The sequence below is a fragment of the Myxocyprinus asiaticus genome, chromosome 9 (assembly GCF_019703515.2).
Source record: "Myxocyprinus asiaticus isolate MX2 ecotype Aquarium Trade chromosome 9, UBuf_Myxa_2, whole genome shotgun sequence".
In the NCBI taxonomy this organism is placed as follows: domain Eukaryota; kingdom Metazoa; phylum Chordata; class Actinopteri; order Cypriniformes; family Catostomidae; genus Myxocyprinus; species Myxocyprinus asiaticus.
This window is the reverse complement of record NC_059352.1, coordinates 14218427-14230793: the sequence shown is the minus strand read 5'-3', so window position 1 is coordinate 14230793 and position 12367 is coordinate 14218427. Positions and strand designations below refer to the sequence as shown.

The 12367-nt window shown below is 41.1% G+C and overlaps 1 protein-coding gene across 2 annotated transcripts in view; it reads right to left on the bottom strand.

Moving 5' to 3' along the window:
• Positions 1-12367, bottom strand: part of LOC127446563 (testis-expressed protein 264-like) — a 116043-nt gene that overhangs the window by 27521 nt on the left and 76155 nt on the right. The window contains exon 3 of one of the 2 annotated variants that reach the window (XM_051707580.1): positions 10576-10984. The exons of the other annotated variant lie outside the window; for it this stretch is intronic. Within the exon in view, the coding sequence (XP_051563540.1) occupies positions 10625-10984 (360 nt within the window). The 3' untranslated portion in view covers positions 10576-10624. The remainder of the gene's footprint in view (positions 1-10575; positions 10985-12367) is intronic. 2 annotated transcript variants of the gene reach the window in all.

Sequence of the window (12367 nt, the reverse complement as noted above, 5' to 3'; positions counted from 1 at the left end):
ATGTAAAAAAATATTCTGCACTATTTCTAGGTCACTAATCAAACAAACACATTTGTGACCCTGATCATACTCAAAGTTCAGATTCCCTTACTTCCACTGAAGCAGACAAGATTCAAATCATGCTGGATAACATGGATCAATAGGTTTTGCTCAAACTTGTAAATCTATGGCAGCTTGAGAGGATTCTGTGATTAAAGCAAAAGGTTTCAATGAAATTATTATGCACATAATATAATTTGTAATAACAAAATTGTACTAAATTAAAAATCTGTAAAACAGAAGCTAGAGGTCCAAAAGTGAAAGACCTCTAGTGAAAAGTGTGAAGCTTCTATTTCACATATTTTAGCTTAACACATTATACATTCAGTTTATAAGTTTAAATACCTGTCACTTTGGTCCTATGTAGAGCTTTCAGTCAAGATTTATAACAGCAACAGTGGACTGCCATACATCAACTGTGGATCACTGCGTTAATAACTACCTTCTGCACACCTAATTAGTGTAACAGCTTGAACTCTCCATCACGGCTTTGAGAGACACTTTCAGTCAGACAACAACCACTAAGCAGTATGTTTTTTTAAAAACCAGGAATTCTACACACCTTTCAGCATGTCATACACTGGGAATAGGGATGTCAAAAGTACCGGTACTTCGATACCGAGTCGATACTAAAATAAAAAGATGTCACAATACCATGTGTTTCAGCAGTACCTGTATTAATGACTTAATTAGTTACCCGCACGCTGCCTAACACATCTGCTTCCAAATGCTCACACACAAATTTGACATATTGGGGGGGGGAATAAAGAATGTACATTTAATCATATTAAAATCGTGAAATGTCCTAGTGTGATTATTAAACAGCGAAAGGCCGCAATCTTAGTTTTCATGAGTTGCGTGCTTTGAAGTGAATGTTTGAAGCCGACCGCTCATACCCTGGAACTCCAGAGACATTGAGAATCATGTGCACTGTGTTTGTTGTATGAGATGACAGAGCAGAGCACTCCTCCACTGTGAAGTGTGCAGCACATGTAGAATATAAACTTATATATTTACATCACAGCATTTGTGCTTTTATGATCACACTGGCCCATATAGCGAACTGTTTATCTGAAGGTGTAAAGCTTTCGTTAAATGCACACCTCAAAATAAAACCACACGTCAATTAAGCAATCTATCAAAAATATGTAACAGCTGTTAAATGTCAACTTCTGCACTGAAATTCAATTTGTTTGAATGAAATATGACAGCACCCTCACCGATGTGATCAAGAGAAGATTTTCTGTGATTAATCATTTAAATTCCACTCTCTATCTCACACAAAGCTGTTGTATGCGGTCAGAGGTGGGTAGTAACACACTACATTTACTCCGCTACATTTACTTAAGTAACTTTTTTGGAAAAAATTTACTTTTATGAGTATATATAAAAGGTGCGTACTTTTTACTTTTACTCATGTAAATTTCTAATGAAAATGTTTTACTTTTACTTCATTACAATGGGAAGTGTTCCTGTCATTACATTACTGGTTTTAATTTAATACAGTTGAAGTCAGAAGTTTACATACACCTTAGCCAAATATATTTAAACTCAGTTTTTCACAATTCCTGACATTTAATCATAGAAAACCTTCCCTGTCTTAGGTCAGTTAAGATCACTACATTATTTTAAGAATGTGACATGTCAGAATAATAGTAGAGAATTATTTATTTCAGCTTTTATTTCTTTCATCACATTCCCAGTGGGTCAGAAGTTTACATACACTTTGTTAGTACACTGCTCAAAAAAATTAAGGGAACATGTAATCATCATAGTATTCAACTTCAGGGATATCAATCTGTCCAGTTAGGAAGCCTAAGTGATTGTGAATCAATGTCACCTCTTTTGGTGCAAATGAAAGTGACAACAGGTGCACTGGAGAGGCAAAAGCAAGACAACCCCCAAAAAGGGAATGGTTTTGCAGGTGGTGGCCACAGACAATTGCTCTCTCCTTATCCTTCCTGACTGATTCTTCTCTAGTTTTGCATTTTGCTAGTGTCCTTGTCCTTGTAGCATGAGGCGGTACCTGCAGCCCGTTCAGGTTGCACAGGTAGTCCAGCTCCTCCAGGATGGCACATCCATATGACCTGTCGCAAGAAGGTTTGCTGTGTCTCCCAGTACAGTCTCAAGAGCATGGAGGAGATACCAAGAGACGGGCCATTAAATGAGGAGAGCTGGACAGGGCCGTAGAAGGACATCAACCCAGCAGTAGGACCGGTATCTGCTCCTTTGTGCGAGGAGGAACAGGAGGAGCACTGCCAGAGCCCTACAAAATGACCTCCAGTGGGCTACTGGTGTGCATGTTTCTGACCAAACTGTCAGAAACAGACTCCATGAGGGTGGCATGAGGGCCCGACGTCCTCTAGTGGGACTTGTGCTCACAGCCCAGCACCATGCAGCTCAATTAGCATTCGCCAGAGAACACCAGAATTGGCAGGTCCGCCATTGGCGCTCCATTCTCTTCACAGATGAGAGCAGGTTCACACTGAGCACATGTGACAGACGTGAAAGAGTCTGGAGATGCCGTAGTGAACGTTATGCTGCCTGCAACATCATCCAGCATGACCGGTTTGGCAGTGGGTCAGTGATGGTCTGGGGAGGCATATCCTTGGAGGGTCGCACAGACCTCCACGTGCTAGCCAACGGTACCCTGATGGCTGTTAGGTACCGGGATGAAATCCTCAGACCCATCGTCAGACCTTACACTGGTGCAGTTGGCCCTGGGTTCTTCCTGGTGCAGGACAATGCCTGGCCTCATGTGGCCTGAGTGTGTAGGCAGTTCCTGGATGATGAAGGCATTGATGCCATTGACTGGCCCTCACGTTCCCCAGACATGAATCCAATTGAGAACCTTTGGGACGTTATGTATCGGTACATCTGACGCCACCAAGTAGCGCCACACACTGTCCAGGAGCTCACTGATGCCCTGATCCAGGTCTGGGAGGAGATCTCACAGGACACCATCTGCCGTTTCATCAGGAGCATGATCAGACATTGTCAGGAGTGCATACAGGCACGTGGGGGCCATACACACTACTGAGTCACATTATGAGTTGCCGTGATGAAATTCACGCAAGTTGGAACAGCCTGTGATTTCAATAGTTTACTTTGATTTTCGGTGTGAGTTTGAATCCAGCCCTCAATCAGTTGGTGATTTTGGTTTCCATTGACCGTTGTTACGTCATTTTGTTCTCAACGAATTACACAATGTACAGTAAAGATTTTGATCTTTGATATATTTCGTTCATCGAGATCTGATGTGTGATTTAAGTGTTCCCTTAATTGTTTTGAGCAGTGCATTTGGTAGCACTGCTTTTAAATGGTATAACTTGGGTCAAACGTTTTGAGTAGCCTTCCACAAGCTTCTCACAATAAGTTGCTGGAATTTTGGCCCATTCCTCCAGACAGAACTGGTGTAACTAAGTCAGGTTTGTAGGCCTCCCTTGCTCGCACACGATTTTTCAGTTCTGCCCACAAATGTTCTATCAGATTGAGCTCAGGGCTTTGTGATGGCCACTCCAATACCTTGACTTCCTCCAGCATCTTCACAAGGTCCTTTGCTGTTGTTCTGAGATTGATTTGCACTTTTTGCACCAAACTACGTTCATCTCTAGGAGACATAATGTGTGTCCTTCCTGAGCGGTATGACAGCTGTGTGGTCCCATGGTGTTTATACTTGCGTACTATTGTTTGTACAGATAAACGTGGTACCTTCAGGCCTTTGTAAATTGCTCCCAAGGATGAACCAGACTTGTGGAGGTCCACAATCTTTTTTCTGAGGTCTTGGCTGAATTCTTTTGATTTTCCCATGATGTCAAGCAAAGAGGCACTGAGTTTGAAGGTAGGCCTAAAAATACATCCACAGGTACACCTCCAATTGACTCCAATTAGCCTATCAGAAGCTAACTGCCTAATTGCCTAAAGGCTTTACATCATTTTATGGAATTTTCCAAGCTGCTTAAAGGCACAGTTAACCTAGTGTATGTAAACGTATGACCCACTGGAATTGTGATATAGTCAATTAAAAGTGAAACAATCTGTCTGTAAACAATTGTTGGAAAAATTACTTTGTCATGCACAAAGTAGATGTCCTAAATGACTTGCCAAAACTATAGTTTGCTAATATGAAATCTGTGGAGTGGTTAAAAATGAGTTTTAATGACTTCAACCTAAGTGTATGAAAACTTCTGACTTCAAATGAAAGTGTAAATAAATGCATGTTTTATTGAGAGATTTATGAAAGGGACTTTTACGACAGCGGAACTTTACAGCTGCAGCAGCAGCAAGCGCACCAAATAAACACTTTCTTCGCTCCACACCATGAAAAAGAGTAGTTTCGTCATGCAGTGCCTTCATTTTACACCAAGACAAGCAGATATTTCAAGATTAAAATTGCAGCGCATTAGTTCTGGTGATTATGATAACGTGGGCTTGTCTGTGTCATTGTCATTTTCAGGGTGATTCTGTAACTATGGGCTCTTATGACCTCAGTTTCTAAGTATATATTTTTAAATGAATGCTGAAATGTATCAGTTCCTAAACCCACGTAAACATCTGCGTTAAGTGTAAATGTCTTATGCTTTGCAGAATGTGTGCTTGACTTCTGGAGCACGAGCTGTCAGAATTTCTGCATTTGACAAATGCGGCGCTTTTTTCTAACAGAAAACAAAAAACAAGCTCTGAACTTAAATAAGGCCAACATGCTTCCAAATACAGAGATAACTTACAGTTTACCCTTAGTGTACAGAACTAATGATCTAAATTATTTAGACACTGAAAATACTGTAACTACATTGATCTAAGAATACATACAGGACTTTAAAATGCAACAGGACTTTGAAATAGTGACAGTATGTGTTAATAAAGCATGATCTTGTTTCGTTTTATTCAGCATTATATATAATTGGGCCTGTGGGACATTGTTCACGTTTTTCACCATAATAATTCAATTAATATTTTTTTTTATTATTGATTCGTAGATATATAACAAAGATAAACAAACATATATACACTGAATCAACATTTAACACCCACTATCACCCCTCCCCAATCACAAGCCCCACCCTGACCCCCAACAAACACCCCTGTGGTCACATATAAGAATAGACAAAAAAAAAAAAAGAAAACAAAAAGAAAATATAATAAATCATATATAATTAAAACTATACTTCTCTCTTCACAGCCCCACCCCGAGAGTCACCCAAAAACGCTAAATAACTGCCCCTATCAAACAAATCCCAAAACCCCAGCATTCTACATGACACCTCCTCGAAAGCTGCCACCCTCCCCATCTCCACACACCACTATGGAAATGAGGGCACTCCAGTCCACTTCCATCCCCTTAAAATCATCTGCCTGCCAATCATAACACTGGCCAGAACCCAATTTGATATGTGTTTATCCCCCATATTGATGACCGCCCCATCACCCAAAATACAGTGTCTGGGGCAAAATGAAATTTGAGTGCCCAAAACATCACATATAAAACTCTGAATCTTCAACCAAAATTCTTGGATCTTAACACACCACCAAAAACATTAGGTTGTGTCTCCATCTTCTGATTGGCATCGGCTGCAGGTGAGTGTGTCTTTAGGACCAAGCCTATACAATCTAGAGGGGGTCCAATAGAATCTATGTAAAATCTTGAATTGCATAAGCAACACACTTGCATCTCTAGATGCAGACTTCATGTTTTTTAGAATCCTAGCCCACACTCCCTCCTCCAATACCAAGTTTAAATCTTTCTCCCATAATCTCTTGAGATTATGCTCAATTATGCTCCATCCCCCAGACTCTGAATTAGCAGGGAGTAATACACTGATGCCTCATGACCTTTTCCAAAAGCAGTAATCACCTCTGCCACTTTATGGGGGTGTGTGCTACTCCCAAAAATAGTACAGAGTAGGTGGCGCAGCTGTAAATACCTACAGAACTGAGATCTGGAAATCCCAAAATGTTGAACCAAATTTTCAAAGGATCTCAACACTCCACTCTCACATAGGTCACCGAGTGTAGTAACCCCCCTCACAATCCACTCTGACCAGCAGAAAGGGAACTTATTAATACATAATTTGGTGTTCAGCCATATGCTCGAGGCAGCATTTAAATAAATGTCCGAATTAAACACTCTGGACACTTTTGTCCATACCAATTACAAATGCATGATAACGGGGTGCAACTTAACTTCTCTGATTAGTTTGACCGAAAGGCTTTGCAATGGTGAAATAGGGGCAAGAAATCCCTGTTCAATACAAAACCAGGGAGGGGTGTTCTCAGGTGGAACTGACCCGTGAGCCAAATGTCTGAGACCGAATGCATAAAAAGCTTCAGATTTAGACCAACTGACTCTGTATCCTGAGAACTTAGAAAAGGAATGAATAATTCTGTGGAGGCAAGGCATAGATCTAATGTGGTTGGAGACGAATAATAAAATATCATCAGCATAAAGCAAAAGCCTATGCGCCCTACCTCCCACCACCACCCCTGGAAAATCATCATCCCTTTTTATCATGGCTGCTAATGTTTCCAGGGAAAGACGGAACAATAATGGAGAAAGAGGGCAACCCTGCCGGGTGCCCCTATCCAGAGTAAAATAATCTGAAATTAATCCATTTGTTTGTACTGCTGCTACTGGGTTTCTATAAAGTTACTTAATCCATCCAATAAAAGTATTCCTGAACCCGTATATTTCCAAAATCTTAAAAAGATAATCCCATTCTACCATTTCAAATGCCTTTTCAGTGTCAAGTGAGATGGCAGCGACCAGAGTCTGATCATGATGAAATGCCTAATGTTATCAGAAGAGCTATGGCCCCGAATAAACCCCACCTGATCTATATGTATAAGAGATGTCATAACTTTACTTAATCGGTTGGCCAGAATTTTTGACAATATTTTTACGTCTAGCTGGATCAGGGAAATTGGACAGTAACTCTTACACTCGCTTGGATCTTTGTCCTTTTTAAGAATCAGACTGATCTGGGCTTGTGTCATGGTTGGCGGAAGCTTTCCATTCTTTAATGATTCCGTATAAACTTCTAACAAAAGTGGAGCCAGTTCTGTAGCATAAGATCTAAGAAATTCAGTGGCAAAGCCATCTGGCCCCGGAGTCTTGCCTGTAGGCAAGGCCTTAATTACCTCGCCAAGCTCCTCCAAGGTTATCTCAGAATCAAGAGATTTTTTTTTGCTCAGTCGTCAGTTTAGGGAGTTCTAATGGTTCCACAAATGTTCTAATATCTTCATCAGTAGACGAAGTCATGGAACTATATATTAATATCAATGGCCAAGGTAAATATTTTACCACCAGCAGATTTCACTGAGGGAATGGTAGAAAAAGACTCTCTCCGCTTTATATATCTAGCCAAAAGCATCCCTGCTTTGTCCCCTGACTCAAAATATGACTGTCTTGCCCTGAATAGCCAAAACTCCACCTTCCGTGACAAAATAGTATTATATCTGTATTTCAATCGGATCAATTTTCTGAGGCCATCAGATGACATTCGGCACTTCAGCTCTGCTTCGGCACTTTTAATATTCCCTTCCAACTCCACGAGTTCTCGTGCTTTGGATTTTTTGGTGAATGAAGCATACTGTATGATCCGACTCATAAGAACTGCCTTAAGTGCCTCCCAAGCCATGCCCACAGAGGATACCGAGGACCAGTTGGTCTCCATATAAACATTGATTTCAGCCTTTAACATTTGTTGGAATTCAGGATTTTGCAAAAGGGATACATTAAAGCACCAACTATATGATTTATTTTTCTCCGTATGTGGCAACATCTCTAAACTCATCCGGGCGTGATCTGAGACTAAGATGTTTCCAATCAACAATCAACAACAGATGAAATTAGGGACTTAGATATATATAAAAAATCTATTCTAGAACACATCGTATGGACTGAAGAAAAAAAATGTATAGTCCCTACCAGATGGGTTCAAAAGTCTACAAATATCTGTAAGACCAAGATTTTTCCACATCCTGTGAAGCATCAATGTTGCTCTAGGGGTCTTATACACATTTGCTTCACTATGATCAAGGACTGAGTCCATTAATAGATTAAAGTCTCCTGCTAATATTATATCATGAGGGGTGCCAGCGGCTTCCTTTTAAGATCTGTAAAAAGCCCTGATCATCAGCGTTAGGTGCGTAAATATTAGCCAAAATAAGACTGTGCCCCTGAATTTCTGCTAAAACAATAATGTTCTAATTTATATTTAATCTGTTTGAGACATTTGAATTGTAGATGCATACTTAGTGTAATGACTCCCCTGCTCTTACTTGAGCCAGCACTAAAGAAAACATGTCCACTCCATATCTTCCCAAATTTTTCAGCTTCCTGCAGGGAAAGATGCATTTCTTGAAGTAACACTATATCATATTTCTTATGTTTAAGAAGAGAAATAACTTTTCTTCTTTTTATGGGGTGTCCCAACCCATTCACATTCCACATAGAGAGAGACAATCCACTCATATTAACATTTGACATTTTGACATATTAGAAAAAATAGATTGTGTGTCAAAAATAAAATTATAAAGACCACATTCCACATTAGTGCAACAATCAAACCCTAAACTTCCCCCCAAACCAAACAAACAGAAAAAAGAAAAATGTGCGCATTAACCCCGCACACGACAGCGCCAACCGGTGTCCATCCCTCTAAACTCAAACAGTCCACGTACGCCTACGAGAGCCCCTGCAACAACTTTCCCGTCAGATTGCTCAAGTCCGGTGTTTCTATACATCTAATTTTGAAAGATAGAATTACACAACAGAAGATAATCTATAAAACAAACTCCAGCCAATAGACAGAATAAACACAAAGAACGTGTAGATTCATCCACATAACTGTCCCGAAGGTGTGTTCCTCCACAAAACAAACTCCAGCCGCTAGACGGAACCACCACAAAAAGAAACAAAAAGGTGCTCAGCTTTCTTGGATGATCAAGTGGATGTTCAGTGAGTCAGTTCACTTGGCTGCAACGTGAGAACCACAAAATAACTTACTCAGTCCATTGACTTTATGAAGGACATTGCTTGCTGGGGACATGTAAATACTTTACGGCCATCCTTAGTATCTATTCTCAATTTGGCTGGGAACATCAGTGCAAAAGCAACCTTCCATTGATGTAAGAGTTTCTTGCATTCCTTGAATCGATCACGTTTCTCTTTTGTCGAATTCGCAAAGTCTGGAAACAAGAAAATGCTGTGGTTCTTCCAAGAAAGCCTTCCTTTACTCCTCGCCTGATCTCAGAAATTTGGCCAGAATTGATCGGTTCCTCTCTCCCTCAGCAGATCGCTGAGCCGGGACACTGTGAGCTCGCTCGATTTCCAGCTTATGGCCTGTTATGTTGAGCAAACTCGGAAAGAGCCCGTCCAGGAATTTCACCATATCCCGACCTTCTTTGTCCTCAGGAATTCCAATAATTCAGACGTTATTCCACCGGTTACGATTTTCCAAATCCTCCAACTTCTCCCAGACGTGCTCCAAATCCACCGTGGTCGCTAGTGGATTAGCAACTAATTCCCTCTCCGATGACTCCAGATAATCGATCCGTTTCTTGACATCCGCCACTCTTGGAACAACCTCTGTGATTTTCGTCTCCATAGCAGTGATCAATCGATGTATTACAGCAAGATCCTCCAAATCAGCAACAACCTTCATCAGCATTGCCAATAAGTTCAATAATTCAAAATTTCCCGCACTTCTCCGGCCAAATCGACTCACTGGCTCGAGACCTCTGGAGGGGCGTTAGCTTGAGCATGTAAGTGTCTTTTAATGTCTCCAGAGCCCGAGGATTTTGAATTCTTTGACATATTGTTTTCCTAGGACAGTTAAGGATCAGGGTGTTTCGAATCTCACCGGTTTATGACACAAAAAGTATCAAAACTAGCAAAGTGCGCAGAGCGCGCCGTTCACACGTCCGAACCTCGCATGGCATCACGTGACACCTTTCACCATAATAATTACTAGAAACTGGTTTCCAAACTTCTCTTCTAATTGACAGATTCATCCAAATCTGACAAGCGTCCTTCAAGTGAGTTGAACCATAAATTAATGTTCTGTCATAATTTCCTGCCCGCATGTTGTTCCAAACCTGTATGACTTTGTGTATTTTGTGGAACCCAAAAAAGATATTAGACATAATGTTAGATACTGACAGTCTCAGTCACCAATCCCTTTTAAAATATGGAGGAATAAAACATGCAGTGACAGTAAATGGTGACTATAAGGCTAACATTCTGTCTGATCTCTTTAATTGTGTTGCATTGAAGAAAGTCATATGATTTGAAATAACATGAGGGTGTATGATGACAATTTCCATTAATAATAATATTAATAATATGAATAATAATAATTATTATTCTGTAATACATGTGGGGGGGGGGGGGGGGGCCTTGCACCCCGACTGCCGGCGGGACCTGGGAGGAGACAGGAGGGGAAAACAACAACAACACAAAATGGCGAGGGAAAGGCCAACACGGAGCGACAGAGAGAGAGAGAGAGAGAGGAGAGAGAGAAAAAAGAAACTCACCAGTTCTCTGATGCGCCGTCGCGTGGTCCCCGATCACTACTCCACCCTCTCAGGCGGACTGCAGCCGCTCCTCCCCGGGCGGACCGGAGTCAGACTTCCCTCCTCCCCCCGCGGACGGCGGTCTTCTCTCGACCCCTCCGCGTTCCCGGGGGACGGCAGGGCACTCCTCTGCCCCCGGCAGCGGCTCCCTCGCTCCAGGCGGTCGGGGAGTCCCGTCCCCACTCGCCTCGCGGACGGTGGCCGTTCCCCGCATCCGGGTGGTCGGGCTACTCCGTCCCCCGTCGGACGGCAGCGGCGCTCCCCTGGGTGGACGGCAGTGTCGAGGACCCTGCGACGGGAATCCCTCCTCCTTCCCGGGTTTCGGCACCAGTGTAAGGGGGTTTAGTGGAAAGGAGGCGGCGAGAACCGGCTTAATAATATAAATAATAATTTAATAAACAATTTAAACAAAACACACAACCGAAAACACACATTACAGCTGCCTGCAATTCTCTCTCTCTCGAACCATCAGGCTGATTGGGGACCGGGTGTGTCTCATTCCAGCCCGGCCCCGCCCTCCTCGGCTCTACACATATGTATTACAAATATATGTTTATAAATGTACAATTAACATAATGGATTAATAAATATCTTACGTTTCTAAAGCTGTAAATTCATAAAAATGCTCATGTTTTAGATGCTGTCAATATGTCCACACTGTACATGTCAGCATCTATTCAAATGTACAAATGAATATATATAAATGTTTCATGTGAATAGCTATGCATAATAATGATATCAGGCTGGTGAGTTAGAGGGGTTTATATTAATATTATAAATAACTGTTTCTGTAAAACAATAATAAACATTGAACTAGATCTTTGAGTGGTGCTCTGGGTGGTTGCATAGGCTACTGAACATACCTACTAGATAACAATTCATGCATAACGCACCAGCACGACAATATTACTATAAAAGTATACAATAAGCTTCTATAATTTCAAGATTCTATATTATGCTAAACGTATAGCAGAGAAACAACAGTTCATGTATTATTAACACCCGACTGTTCTAGCATCATCCATCTCTCAGAGCACCTTTGTGTAAAATATCTTGTTTTCCTTCCTTCATAAAAAATAAATAAATAATAAGCCACTAGATTAACCAGGCCAGTCATAATTGAAAGTATGCTTTAGGCATTTTTAATTACGATGAAACGATGCTTCATTTTTCTAGTTGCCCTTTTGTATGAGAAACTCCACCCCCAGTCATTGCTGTGGGGCGAATGTTACCCAAGCCGTTGTCGACATGACTCCACTTACTGTGTTCTAGATGTGCAATCAGGAGATAATAAAACTGAAATGTCGCTTCCACAGCAGGATGAATATGTAGAGTGTTCTCTTTATTTTAGCAAGCAATAATGAGAGCTCATGAAATAGGGCATTTTCTCTTAAAACACGATGTTTGATGAGTGAATTTGCCTGTGCCAGTGTTATTATTACAATCTACAGCCAAGTTCAGTTACAATAGTTTACATCTACTTTGAGTTTGTATGAGGCCACCTCTGCTGAAAGCAGTTTAAACCAGTCTAAGCTGGTTTGCAGATCTTGCTTCGACTATATCCTTTATGTTTAATTGTAATTTAGAAAGGTCTAAATGTTCTGTAGTTGCTAAAACAAGCTTAAATGAAACAAGTCATGATGATTTCATGCTTGTCCAAGACTTCGCTACAGCCATAGAGATAAAAGTCTATTTATTCCCCATCGACAGGTGAGATGTGTGCGGAGAAAGTCAATGTGTCTTGATAGATCCT